Source organism: Cetorhinus maximus, chromosome 24 (genome assembly GCF_964194155.1).
Source record: "Cetorhinus maximus chromosome 24, sCetMax3.hap1.1, whole genome shotgun sequence".
In the NCBI taxonomy this organism is placed as follows: Eukaryota; Metazoa; Chordata; class Chondrichthyes; order Lamniformes; family Cetorhinidae; genus Cetorhinus; species Cetorhinus maximus.
The window spans coordinates 44,832,240-44,847,091 of NC_135902.1; the positions used below are offsets into that span (position 1 = coordinate 44,832,240).

Genomic DNA, 14,852 nt, shown 5'->3' on the forward strand with positions numbered 1-14,852 from the left:
TCAGTAATTTTATTGTTGACCCAGAATGATTTGAAAGTCTAAAACTATTGCAACACATTGGAGCATTGATGGGAGTTCATCATACTTATTTGTGATGAACTGATTCCTTTACAGTTCCCTTCTGTCATGTTTCAGACTCGGAGAGATGAAATCTGGAAGTCCGTTGATTTTGAGTTTGTAGCACTCTTCAAACAATGGCAGGTGTAAATTCCACAGATGGCTTCCATCTGGGTTTGTCCATTCAGGAGAGTACCTCACCAACTCCACTCTCCCCTCCCCTGCCGTATGGGTGATTCAATTAAGAACTTTCTGGAGGCTTGAGATAGTCTGTGTTGAATTTGCAAAAGTTATCTGTTGCTTGGCAGCCAAGTTAGCACCCTGTTCCGTGTTCATTTTTAAAGGCATGACAGTTCCAGAAAATTATATATTGAATACAGTTCATGTTTAAAGTTATGAATAGAACATGTCTTCACTAGGCATAGCAGTATCTATCAGTTAGTCTATAGGCAAAATCCTAAATGCCTTCTGTGCTGTGTGATACTCTTCCTTCTCTAGAAGGTACTACAAATAGTTTTGAATGTTTTATAGGCAGGGAGACATGTTTTAATCAAGGCTGAGGTCTTTGGGAAAAGTTGAAGAGCTCTGAGGCGTTGTGAAGGACCATCTGAGATAGAATTTAATTTAGGATATTTGGTGCATTGTAGAAGTGTCATAGGGAATTCAAGGGTGCTGTTGAGGAAATAAGTCATGATGGTGAGATAGTACTTATCAAACCTGACAATCAAACTGTTGAGGTACATTCCTCTTGATTAATCAGAATTAATTATAATTTCTTAGACATTGCGCAACTGATAGAAGTAACTGAGACACCTGAGTGACAAATGGTCATTTTGTGATGAATATCCTGAGGAACAGGACACGTAGTAGATCAAGAGCTGGATACTGGTAATGTGAGTGGCAGACAGGACAGAGCTTTCACATCCAAAGACCAACTACCCAGAATGGGTACTCAGGTGGCATATATTCCAGAGGGGTCTGGTGAATTGAGGGATGCAATAATTGTGGGGTGTACAGGAAAAGGTACTGGCAAATTTAAATATTAGTTGAATGTTTGGGATGATGGCCAAGAAGTGAGGTCCTTGAACTGTCAGAATGGGGTGAAAGTTTTGATAGTGGGTCTGGAAATGGCACCTGTTAGAAAACAAACAGGTACTGAAGAGAAAGACCCCATGGTAGAGCAAGAGGGTGATCTCACAGTAGTAATCATGACAGACATAAAACTGGAGGCCGTGGCTTGAATAGATTATACAATGAAATAAAGGGCACAGAAGTCTCACAGCAGAAGAAGCAACATGATTGTGAAATTTTGGTGGCTGCCAAAAAATTTGTGGATAAACTAATAAGAGAAGCAAAACAAAGAGAATTAGATAGTTAGAAAGTGTTTGGCATTTATTCTGGGATAACAGTTAAGGGGCAACCAGCTTGTCACATAGGTGGATTTGCACTGAAAAGTCTCCGCTTCTGAACTTAAAAGACTAAAGCGATGCCCCCTTGGCCATATGATCATGGGAGTGTAGGTAAATCAACATAAAAGCCAAATTTCTGCAGCCTGCTGCTTTTTAGCGAGAAGTGTTCAGAAACGACCTAAAGAGACAGCAGATACAGAAGGAAAACAATGGAAACTAAAAATGTGCCTTTGGTTTGAATGATGCTTCCAGGGAGTCATATTTTTCGATGAGATCAGTTTTTGCAAAAATTTGTTGTGGTTAATTAAAAGCAGATATGGCAATGTTTCATTGGTATGATAAAGAAAAACATACAGGCAACTTCATGATATATGTTGATGATTTCCTATGGGGTGGGATAGCAAAATTTGAGATGTGTCATTCAATAAGATTAGAGTAGAATTTAAAATCAGGAGTCAATCTTGTGGGGCTTTTAATTATATTGGTTTAAATATTAAGCCAAGTTGGTCTGTAATAACTTTAAAACAACAATCCTATTTAGAGAGTTTTACTCCCATCCTGATTAATCATACGAACATACGAAACAGGAGCCATTCGGCCCCTCGAGCCTGTTCCGCCATTCAATAAGATCATGGCTGATGTTTGTGTTTTGAATTCCACATTCCCACCCATCCCCAATAACCTTTGATTCCCTTGCCGAACAAGAATCTATCTACAGAGATAAAAACAAAAAACTACTGCGGATGCTGGAAATCCAAAACAAAAACAGAATTACCTGGAAAAACTCAGCAGGTCTGGCAGCATCGGCGGAGAAGAAAAGAGTTGACGTTTCGAGTCCTCATGAACCTTCAACAGAACTGAGTAATATTAGGAGAGGGGTGAAATATAAGCTGGTTTAAGGTAGGGGGGTGGCGGGAGAGAAGTTGGGGAGGGGGGCAGGTGGTTGTAGGGACAAACAAGCAGTGATAGGAATAGATAATCAAAAGATGTCACAGACAAAGGAACAAAGAGGTGTTAAAGGTGGTGATATTATCTAAGAGAATGTGCTATTTATGAATGGATGGCAGGACACTCAAGGTACAGCTCTAGTGGGGGTGGGGTGGAAAGACTGACAGGGCATTACAGGTAGAGATTTAAAAGTAATGGAAATAGGTGGGAAAAGAAAAATCTATATAAATTATTGGAAAAAACAAAAGGGAGGGGGAAGAAACTGTAAGGGGTTGGGGATGGAGGAGGGAGTTCAAGATCTAAAGTTGCTGAATTCAATATTCAGTCCGGAAGGCTGTAAAATGCCTAGTCTGAAGACGAGGTGCTGTTCCTCCAGTTTGCGTTGGGCTTCACTGGAACAATGCAGCAAGCCAAGGACAGACATGTGGGCGAGTGAGCAGGGTGGAGTGTTAAAATGGCAAGCGACAGGGAGGTTTGGGTCTTTCTTGCGGACAGACCGCAGGTGTTCTGCAAAGCGGTCGCCCAGTTTACGTTTGGTCTCTCCAATGTAGAGGAGACCGCATTGGGAGCAACGAATGCAGTAGACTAAGTTAGGGGAAATGCAAGTGAAATGCTGCTTCACTTGAAAGGAGTGTTTGGGCCCTTGGACGATGAGGAGAGAGGAAGTGAAGGGGCAGGTGTTGCATCTTCTGCGTGGGCATGGGGAGGAGCCATAGGTGGGGGTTGAGGAGTAGGGGGTGATGGAGGAGTGGATCAGAGTGTCCCGGAGGGAACGATCCCTACGGAATGCCGCCGGGGGGGTGAAGGGAAGACGTGTTTGGTGGTGGCATCATGCTGGAGTTGGCAGAAATGGCGGAGGATGATCCTTTGAATGCGGAGGCTGGTGGGGTGATAAGTGAGGACAAGGGGAACCCTATCATGTTTCTGGGAGGGAGGAGAAGGCGTGAGGGTGGATGCGCGGGAGATGGGCCGGACACGGTTGAGGGCCCTGTCAACGACCGTGGGTGTAAAACCTCGGTTAAGGAAGAAGGAGGACATGTCAGAGGAACTGTTTTTGAAGGTAGCATCATCAGAACAGATGTGACGGAGGCGAAGGAACTGAGAGAATGGGATGGAGTCCTTACAGGAAGCGGGGTGTGAGGAGCTGTAGTCGAGGTAGCTGTGGGAGTCGGTAGGCTTGTAATGGATATTGGTGGACAGTCTGTCACCAGAAATTGAGACAGAGAGGTCAAGGAAGGGAAGGGAAGTGTCAGAGATGGACCATGTGAAAATGATGGAGGGGTGGAGATTGGAAGCAAAATTAATAAATTTTTCCAGGTCCCGACGAGAGCATGAAGCAGCACCAAAGTAATCATCGATGTACCGGAGAAAGAGTTGTGGGAGGGGGCCGGAGTAGGAGTGGAACAAGGAATGTTCCACATACCCCATAAAGAGGCAGGCATAGCTGGGGCCCATGCGGGTACCCATAGCCACACCTTTTATTTTGAGGAAGTGAGGAGTTAAAGGAGAAATTGTTCAGTGTGAACAAGTTCAGCCAGACGGAGGAGAGTAGTGGTGGATGGGGATTGTTCGGACCTCTGTTCAAGGAAGAAGCTAAGGGCCCTCAGACCATCCTGGTGGGGGATGGAGGTGTAGAGGGATTGGACGTCCATGGTGAAGAGGAAGCGGTTGGGGCCAGGGAACTGGAAATTGTTGATGTGACGTAAGGTGTCAGAAGAATCACCAATGCGGTCTCCTCTACATTGAAGAGACCAAACGTAAACTGGGTGACCGCTTTGCAGAACACCTGCGGTCTGTCCGCAAGAAAGACCCAAACCTCCCTGACGCTTGCCATTTTAACACGCCACCCTGCTCTCTTGCCCACATGTCTGTCCTTGGCTTGCTGCATTGTTCCAGTGAAGCCCAACGCAAACTGGAGGAACAGCACCTCGTCTTTCGACTAGGCACTTTACAGCCTTCCGGACTGAATATTGAATTCAGCAACTTTAGATCTTGAACTCCCTCCTCCATCCCCAACCCCTTTCCGTTTCTTCCCCCTCCCTTTTGTTTTTTCCAATAATTTATATAGATTTTTCTTTTCCCACCTATTTCCATTATTTTTAAATCTATACCTGTAATGCCCTGTCAGTCTTTCCACCCCACCCTCACTAGAGCTGTACCTTGAGTGTCCTGCCATCCATTCTTAATTAGCACATTCTCTTAGATAATAACCTTTAACACCTCTTTGTTCCTTTGTCTGTGACATCTTTTGATTATCTGCTCCTATCACTGCTTGTTTGTCCCTACAACCACCCCCACCCCCACAACTTCTCTCCCGCCACCCCCCCACCTTAAACCAGCTTATATTTCACCCCTCTCCTAATATTACTCAGTTCTGTTGAAGGGTCATAAGACTCGAAACGTCAACTCTTTTCTTCTCTGCCGATGCTGCCAGACCTGCTGAGTTTTTCCAGGTAAGAATCTATCTACCTCTGCCTTAAAAATATTCAGTGACCCTTCGGAGGCAGAAAGTTCTAAGGTCACACAAGCCTCTGAGTGAAAAAATTTCTCCTCCTCTCTGTCCTAAAAGAGCAACCCCTAATTTTAAAAGTGTCCCTAGTTCTGGATTCACCCAACAGAGGAAACATCCTTTCCACGTTCATCTTCTCAGCACCGTTCATATTTTAAATACTTCAATCAGGTCAACCCCCACTCTTCTAAACTCCAGTGGAAACAACCCAGTCTGTCTCACCTTTCCTCATAAGATAAGCCATTCATTCTAGGTATCAATCGAGTAAACCTCCTCTGAACTGCCTCTAATGTATTTACATCCTTCCTTAAGTAAGGAGACCAAAACTGCAAACAATATTCGAGATGTGGGGCGTAATCGTCCCAGATTTGCACTAAGTGCAGTAGCGGGTGGGTAAAATGACAGCTACGATGTTGGGCTTTCATGCTGTATCCCAAACCCGCCACGTAATTTATACATTCACAGGAAACATGCCATTTCCATGGCGAGCGGGCTCTCATTCACCCACCCACCATAACTTTGTCGCTTTATCACGCTGGGCACCATATTTAAAGTCCAGGTGCCCGCACACATCTCTGTGCTTCCACCCCATGATTGTTGCCGGGAAGATTTCTGCGAAAGACAAAAAGACTGCAGCCACCAGGTTTAGCGACGTGTCACTGGAACACCTTTTGGATGACATGGAGTCCCGCCGGGATGTCCTCTATCCCCGCTCTGGCCACAGGATGGGCAGTGGTGTGACCAACCAGGCTTGGGAGATGGTCGCAGCAGTGGGCAGTGCTAATGCCCTTCAAAAGAGGACAGCCACCCAGTGCCGCAAGAGGATGAATGATCTTTTCCGTTCCACCAGGGTAAGTCACTCTTCTCATCACTCTCAACTCTCACACTGAAAAACCCATCAGACGTCCACCAGGATCTCACTCACTGCCAGTTCAAGGGACATCACCATTCACTCTCTCATACTCACTGTCATTGTCCTCATCTCATCCAAGGGTCCATTCACCTCCCACACATGCCAGCCGTACTTATCATCTGGCTGGGTTGGCGTCCTGCTTACATTTTATCCATCTCTATTCATGCAGGACAAGCTGGCACGCAATAACAGGGATAGGTCACAGACTGGTGGAGAAATGCCTGAAATCAAGATCCTCATGGATATTGAAAACAGAGCCATCCAGCTGGCCAGCGAAGACCTGGACCGGTCCTGTGATGACGGTGAGGTTGGCGATGCTCTATTAAGTGAGGGTCCAGCAGTGCACCATCCATTAGACAACTGCACTGTGTGTGATGTGTCCTGTTTCACAGGCCACTGTCATGCACCAATTATCTCCCCTTGCTTCCGCGGGCACATCTGGGAAACAATCAATGGAGTCCATGATCCATGGCTTCCAATCAAGCCACGGAGAAACCGCTGAAGAGGAATCTGGAGGCACCCTCCTTGAAGTCCCGTGATAGCGCTCACCAATACCCTCCATCAGTGCAGAGACACACACCTTAGTGGGACATAGCTTTAGGATAGCCTTGAGATCACAATCTGGTGAGCACATTGTACTATCTGATCCACAGCAGGCGGCGGCAGGGACTTCCATGGTATCCGGCATTCGGAGGACTGCTGGAGACCAGAAATTTGTGAGTACGTGTCCGGTGACTAGCCTCTGGATTTGGTCATGTCACAGTTGCTGGAGCTGCAAAGGCAAGCTTGGGAACACAGAAGGGATGTCCGCTGCACTCCTCAGATTGCAAGACACAATGGAGGATTCCATCTACCTTCACTCTGGGGCGATAGCACTGGCATGCCAATGCACTGAGGTCAACACTGGTAGGATGTGGCCGCCATGGAGACCTTGGTCAAGGAAGTTGCTCCTGCCCTGCTGCACAGGCTCAACTCCATCGCTGATGCCATAGTTGGCCTCCAACAGTGTGTATGCGAGAAGGGTGCGGGGCAGCTCGATCTCACTCCAGCTACCCCTTCTCCTCAAGGAGCCAGACTGGGGCCCTTGGGCATCGATAGGGAGGAGGATCAGCAGGTGCAGGCCTCGGGGCCACCCTCCCAGGTGACTCCAGAACTGTCCAGCCCATCCGAGTCCCTTCTTCCTGTGACCTCAGCAGCTCCACCTCCACAGGCCGAGGAGGGTGCCACTGCCATACAGCAGGACTCCGAAAGCAGGCCAGGGCCTTCCAGCTCTCCGCCCTCCAAAGGACGTCCGCCAAGGTTATCACAGACAGAACATTGCAGTCAGCAGGCTGGCTCCACCTACACTGTGGATGTCTGGGGAGCGCCAAGATGTAGTGGCGGGGTGAGGAAAGTTGAGAAGAATTAGTTGCACAGCCTGGCCACAGGTGTTGATTACTTGTACATACTGTTCACTATTGTCAATAAACTTCCAAGAATGTCTCCCTGCTTATGACTGCTTGTTCTGATGAGCAGTGTTCTTGTCATTCAGATGTGAAACCGTTCTGCACAAGATAAAGGCAGGTGTCTCAGTCCAGGGCCTCTTCCCTGTGCAGCCTTCAGACCAAAGTGATTGTTGGCCTCACACTCCCTGGACTCCTCGAAGGTACTTGTCATTGCTGCCAGAATGTAGTGGGCAGGCATCACAGAGTTCCGTCATTCTCTCTGTGTGCTCTCAGCACCTTTAAGGTGGGGCTGACCCCCATCTCTTCTGTGACCAGTGACCCTGTGCTCCAAAAGGGCTCAGGTGCTGAAGGCGGACGAAGGATCAGACGTTTCTAAAATTTCATGGCTGCGTCTCTATGATATGACCCTGATCAGAGCGTAAGTGAGCTGCCTTCGACCAGACAGGAGTCAGACATCCTTAGAGGCTATGTGAAGATCTATGGAGTGTCCTCACTGCATGTCATCATTGTCCTCCCGCAATCGAATGACTATTAGGGGCTCCATTGCATCTCCATGACATGAACATTCTCACAGAGGGTATTTACACTGCCATAAGCCAGACTGGAGTCAAACGTTCACAGATCGGCATCCGCCTCATCAGAGGAGACCTCCAGCTTCTCCTCAGCCAGCTCATCTCCCCATTACAGTGCCAGGTTGTAAAGGGGCGCAGCAGACTATGACAATGTGTGACACCCTCTACGGACTGTATTGCAGCACTCCACCAGACCAGTCCAGGCACCTGAACCTCATTTTCAGCATCCTGTTGGTCTGCTCCAAGTTCCGGGTTGCAGCATGAGCCTCATTATATCATCGCTGTGCTGCAGTCTGAGGCCACCGCACAGGTGTCATCAGCCACAGCGGGTAGCCTTTGTCCCTGAGGAGTCATCCCTGCAGCTTCTGTGGCCCTTGGAAGACTTCAGGGATCTGTGACTGACTGAAGATGTAGGAGTTGTGCACAGTCCCTGGAAACTGTGCGCACGCCTGCAGGATGTGTTTTGGTGGTCTGCAGGTTCAGCCCCATGCAGGTCATGTGGTGGTTGGAGAGCCGGGTAAATGAGTTGTTTGCAGATTTGTGCTCTCTGATGCCTCAATTTTGCCTCTGTGCGTTCCTGACAAAGTCTCTCAATGCCTTTGGTACCTTCCTGTCACAAGTCAGGGACTCCCAGTGGTTGACTTCTCCAGGATCCTTTAAGGATATCCCTAAAGCATTTCTGCTGGCCTCCTGAGAGTTTCTTGCCACTACCAAGTTCCAAGTAGAGGAGTCGCTTTGACAATCTGGTGCTAGGCATACAAGTGACATGTCCTGCCCAGTGGAGCTGGTTTTGAATGATTAATGCCTTGATGCTGGGCATGTTTGCTTGAGAGAGGACATTGCTGTTGGATTGCCTTTCTTGGCAACGGATTTGGACGATTCTGCGAAGGCACTGCTGCTGCTACTTCTCCAATGTCTGAGGTGCCTGCTGTAGGTTGTTCAAGTCGCTGAAGCATGTAGGATATGGGGATTACTTAAGTCCCGTAAACCATGACCCTAGTTTTGGGTTTGAAATCTTGATCTTCAAATACTTTTTTCTTCAGTGAGCAGAAGGCTGAGTTGGTACATTGGGGGCAAAGCTGAATTTCATTATCCGTGTCTGCCTTCGTTGGAGGGAGGCTCCCAGACATAGAAAATGATCTACATTTTCCAGGATTTCACTGTCAAACAAGGCTGTATCAATGCACCAACCCTCTTCTCCATCTTCCTTGCTGCAATAGTGCACCTTACCTCCAGCAAACCAACCACAGGCCTGGAGAGAATTTACATAACAGACAAAAAACTGTTCAACCTATGCCAATCCAAAAGCCAAAATCACTCCCTCTCCAGGATGCAGATGACATTTGTGTGCACTCACTCAGAAACTGCGCTCCAGATCATTGCTGACACCTACTCTGAGAATATGAGAAAATGGACCTTTCACTAAACACTTGGAAAACTAAGGTCCTCTTTCAACCAGCTCCCACAGCAGAACACCTTACCTCCATTACGCTGAAGATAGTAAAATATTGAATGTTGTGCAGACAATCATTCATTGAAGGATAATGTGCATTCTAGGAAAAGTGTGATTGCGAAAACATTACAGATTGATTTTGCCGGCTAGAAACAAATGCTGGCGAGAAAGGACATCTCTGAAATTAAATGGGTGCATCAACTATCTGGTTGTTTTACAAAGGAAATGCATATACAAAGAAATTGTTCGGGTCCTAAAGAAAGGATGTCTCGCAATGTAATGCTTTGTACAGAATATGGAGGTTTTTGATTTCACTAGTTTTGGAATTTTGTTTGCACATACTAACTCTAACTTCTATTTAAAGAAAGAGAAGGGAATCTGTTAATTGTATATCACATGCATAGAAGCATAAGAACATAAGAATAGAAGCAGGAGTAGGCCATTCAGCCCTTCGAGCCCGCTCCACCATTTAGTGAGATCATGGCTGATGATCTACTTCAACACCATTTTCTTGCACTATCCCTGTATCCCTTGATGTTTGAATTTTGTAGAAACCTATCGATCCCAGTCTTGAATATACTCAGTGACTGAGCCTCCACGGCCCTCTGGGGCAGAGAATTCCAAAGATTCACCACCCTCTGAGTGAAGAAATTCATCCTCATCTCACCCTAAAAGACCTGCCCCTTATTCTGAGACTCTGTCCCCTGATTCTAGACACACCAGCCAGGGTAAACATCCTTCCTGCATCTACCCTGTTGAGCCCTGTATGAATTTTGTACGTTTGAGTGATATCACCTCTTATTCTTCTAAACTCCAGAGAATAAAGGCCCAGTCTATTTAATTGTTCTTCATAGGACAATCCCTCCATCCCAGGATTTAATTTAGTGAACCTTTGATTCGTTCCCTCTATGGCAAGTATATCTTTCCTTGGGTAAGGAGACCAAAACTGTACACACAACTCCAGGCGAGGCCTCACCAAGGCTTTGTATAATTGCAGTAAGACATCTTTACTCCTATATTCAAACCCCTTGCAGTAGAGGCCAGCATACCATTTTCCTTCTTAATTGCTTGCTGTACCTGTGTGTTAACTTGCACTGACTTATGAACAAGGACACCCAAGTTCAACATTTCCCAGCCTCTGACTATTTAAGAAATACTCTGTCTCTGTTCTTCCTACCAAAGTGGATAACCTCACATTTCTCCACGTTGTATTCCTTTTGTTACATCCGGGATGGGAAGAGTGCGTGAATTGTCAAGCCCCACTACTCGCAGAAGTTAAACGTTTAATTTTCTTACCGAAATGGTCAATTGTGTACTTATACCTCTAGTACCCAGAAGAAAAGAGACCGTGACCAGGTTTCTTCCAAAACTCAGAATGATTAACTTATTATTGAACAAAATTTCTTTTAACAAGTTGCAAGCACCTATCTCTTCCTAAAGAATTTCCCCAGCACACACACAAAAAAAAGACAAACAGATAGAGTCTCACTACAGTGACGGGCTTTGGAGGATGAGCGTTATGAAATGAAGGATAAAGTCCGCAGGGTCTCAACACTGTCGACCTGGAGTTCTCTCGTGTGAAGATGGATGGATGCCCGGAAGTTCTCACTGCCGGTCTCAGCTTTGCCGGTCCAAATGCAAACTAGTTACACTGTGATGTAGGTTCTCTGGCTACAGGTTGATATCCACACACAATTTTAGGCAAGGTAGAGAGAGGGAGCCAGTCAAGGTAACCTTTTCTCAGTTGTTCTCCAAACAAAACTGCCTTCAAAATAAGCAGGTTTCACAACTTAAGTTTTTTTTCCTCCCTCCCATGTGATTGCCTTTTTGTCTCCCAGCTTTTCATTAATTGAAGTGCTTTGCAGTTCAGCATGAACAAACAATTCCTTCTCAAATACCATATCGGTCACGTGATTTCTTGGAAGATGCCTGCTTGTTGATAGTTCCAAGGTGAACTTCTGACCTTCTTTAAAAATAAATTCCCTGGTTAACATTCTGATGTCCTGATCATGCCAAATCCTTCCATGTTGTAAAAGAAAACTTCAGCCCTGAGAGATGTGATTCTAACACTTTCTGCCATGTTTTTGCCTACTCTCTTAGCCCTTCAAATCCCCTTGAAGTATCTGTGCATTCTCCTCACAACTCACTCATCCACCTATTTTTCTGTCTTCTGTAAACTTGGAAATATTGCCTTTAATCCCCACTTCCAAATCATTGATATGGATTGTGAATATCTGGGACCCAAGCCCAGATCCTTGTAGTACTTCACGAGTCACAGTCTGCCAACTTGAAAATGGACCCATTTATTCCTACTCTCCGTTTTCTGTCCAATAACCAGTTCTCAATCTATATTCCCCCCAATTCCATGTGCTCTAATTTTGTTGACCAATCTCTTGTGTGGGACTTTATCAAAAGCTTTCTGAAAATCCAAAAAAACCATATCCACCAGTTCCCCCTTGTCTATCCTGCTACTCACATCCTAAAAAAAATTCCAACAGGTTTGTTAAACACGATTTCCTTTTCATAAATCTATATTGACTCTGCCCAATCCTACTATTATTTTCTAAGTGTCCTTTATTATAGTTTCTAACATTTTCCCCACTACTAATGTCAGGCTGATAGGTCTGCAGTTCCTCATTTTCTGTCTCCTTTCTTAAATAGTGGGGCTACTTTTGCTGTCTTTCAACCTGCAGGAACCATTTCAGAGTCTGCAGAGTTTTGAAAGATGACCACCAATGCATTTACAATCTCTACAGCCACCTCTTTCAGCATTCTGGGTCCAGGGGGTATATAATCTTTCCCATTAATTTCTCTAGTAATTTTTTTACTATTATTACTATCCTGCAGTTCCTCATTTAAAATTAAATGTTTTTAGTATTTTCCTCCGTGAAGACAGAAATGAAGTATTTATTTAGTTTCTCTGACGTTTCCATATTCTTCATGATAAATTCTCCTGACTCCGCTTGTAATGGACCCACATTTGTTTTTTCTAATCTTTTCCTTTTTATGTACCTGTATTACTTGTGTTTATTTTTTTGCAGATGGTGGGCATGAGTTCAAGATTCATTTGTGCCCCTCAAAGTAGACAGACTAAAACTCTTGCTGTTGATTTAGGAGGTGTATGAGAATCTTACCACTCGGATTTTGGCTGCCAACACACATCTGAGTGTGTCATACTGCACCTATTGAATGCACTGTAATCTAATATTGATGTAATCATTTGAGTGGTGTCTGTCGTTTGAAGCCTGGATCTTCTGCGAAGTGGCAGTAACCATTGCACTGTACTTTTTAGCACCCCAACACAACTCCATATTTCTGACCAGGTCGTCTGGGCCCAGTTTATCCAGAAATGCAGAGTGTACATTCCATAGGAGAACTCCATCGTGGCATTGTAGCATTGGGGAAGGCAAGCCACAACCCCCCCCCTTTTTACGGCACTAGCTGCCATAAGGTAAGTTTAAATGACCAGTGTGAGTGTTAGTGAACGTTAGTGAAGGGGTGAGGTAGATGAATGAGTGAAGGGTAGGGTGGGTAGATGGGCTGGGTAAGTGGGTAGGTAGATGAAGTAAGTGGGCAGGGTGGCAGATGGGTAAGGGTGGCAAGTGAATAGGGTGGAAGGCGGGTGGGGTGTTGGGTGGGCAGGGTGGCAGGTAGATGAAATGGGTGATTGGGTAGGTGGATTGGAGTGCAGTCATGTCGGGAAAAATAGTCAGGTCGGGGCTATTCGGGTCCGATTTAATGGTTAGTTGGGAGGTTGGGGGATTGTTAGGTCTGGTCATGGATTATTGGGTGGTGGGGGGTAGTGAGGTTTGGTCGGGGCTTAGTTGTGTTGGGCAGGTTAGTTGGGGGCTTGGGGTAGTTGGGATCAGGAGGGGTAGACGGGTCAGGAGGGGTGGTCAGATCGGTTGAGGAGGAATCGGGAAGTCAGTTTGACTGATTAGGGGATCAGTTCTGTAGTTACCCAGGAGTTAGACTAGGATTTTTTTTATCTAACATTTCCTGAGTAACTAGCTAGGTAAGCACATAGGAACTTTCTGAACTCTCTGACACTAACACAGAGTCGAAGACTTTTGTGGAGGGTCCAAGGGAATAGGGGAATTGCCCAACTGAAGTTTAAACTCTCAGGTAATCCCCTTGGAGGTCAGTGTGTCAGGACTTCTGTGAGGTCCCAAAATTCATCTTGAGTCACATGTCTGGTCTCCAATGATTCGGAGACTGGAAGATCTGGGCCAATATGTCTCATGTAAACAAACTGCTGCTGATGTGGAGCTTTGGGGTGCAGTCATAGCAGGTTTCAGCAATTTTTTGAATGTGACATCAGGTATTTTGATTACTTGTCAAGTTATTGTTCTGGCGGCCTACAGAGAGGTCGACATGAAAATGGGAATTTCCTTTGGCATTCTCTGAAAGGCTAATATTTATTACACTTGCCTAAGCTCAATCTTTATGGTATGGAAACAATGTTCTCATTGGTGTGCTATTGAATGGGGATCATTCACAGAGGGAGAAGGCACCTGTGCAAAACACATTATCAGAATACTACCTCAAAGGTGGAACAAATTCAGTACTGATGGATTATTTATCATTGAATATCTTCCGCTCAATTGAACTGTCTCAGTTTTACCTGAGATAGTTTGCACGTCAACCTCAGAACAAGATTGTCATATGGTCAATTTTTTGGTTGAAACTCAAGTTCATTCTTCTAAAAAACTTTTTTTTTGCTCAGGTGCTATATTACATTAACGCAATCACTGCATCTGATTATGGGCGGTGCACCAGCAGGTCCTGCAGGAACAGGAAAAACAGAGACGACCAAAGATTTGGGCAGAGGTTTCGGTATAATGGTGTATGTTTTCAACTGCTCAGAACAAATGGACTACAAAGTAAGAAAAACATGAGTTTGCTTGCAGTTTCATGAAATCAGAGAATGTTACAACAAAGAAAGGGGACCATTTGGCCAATCAATTGTGTGCCATTTTTCTCTGAATATCTTGTCTAATCCAATTTTCCTGCTTGATCTCAGTACACTTTAATTTCCTCTGATTCATACAACTACAATATCTAATTCACTTCTTAAAAAAAACATATGTATTCTGCTTGAAAAATTGCAGCAAAGAATTCTGCGTTCTAACAATTTGTGTAAATATATATATATATATTTAACTTCCATTTTAGTGCTTCTTGTGATTATTGTAAATTTAAGTCCTCTTGTTATTTTCTTTCTGGCTCTAGTGAAAAGAAAACTAACTTCTCAAGTCTCCCAGTAACCACAGCTACTCATGTTAGGTAACATCCTGGAGAATCTATCCTAAAGCCTTTCCATTACTTTTATGCCCTTCCAACAAGAAGTGCCAACACTCTGCACAATGCAAAAAACCAAGCTTGTTTAACCTATTGCCCAAGAGCTGGATGCGGGTCACAAAGACCCTTGATGTGGCCCCTGGAGTTAGTTTTCAAAATTAAGGTCAAACAGGTGAGTTTCATTGGAAGATTCTGCATGGAGCTCCTCCTCCAATCACAGGCCAGCTCTCTCCCACGTTTGCTGC

At 45.2% G+C, this 14,852-nt stretch overlaps 1 protein-coding gene across 1 annotated transcript in view; it reads left to right on the forward strand.

Moving 5' to 3' along the window:
* The window catches only part of LOC144699540 (dynein axonemal heavy chain 17-like), a 785,608-nt gene that overhangs the window by 403,326 nt on the left and 367,430 nt on the right, over positions 1 to 14,852 (forward strand). Inside the window, 1 exon segment of the mRNA XM_078570587.1 lies at positions 14,033 to 14,189. Within this exon segment, the coding sequence (XP_078426713.1) occupies positions 14,033 to 14,189 (157 nt within the window).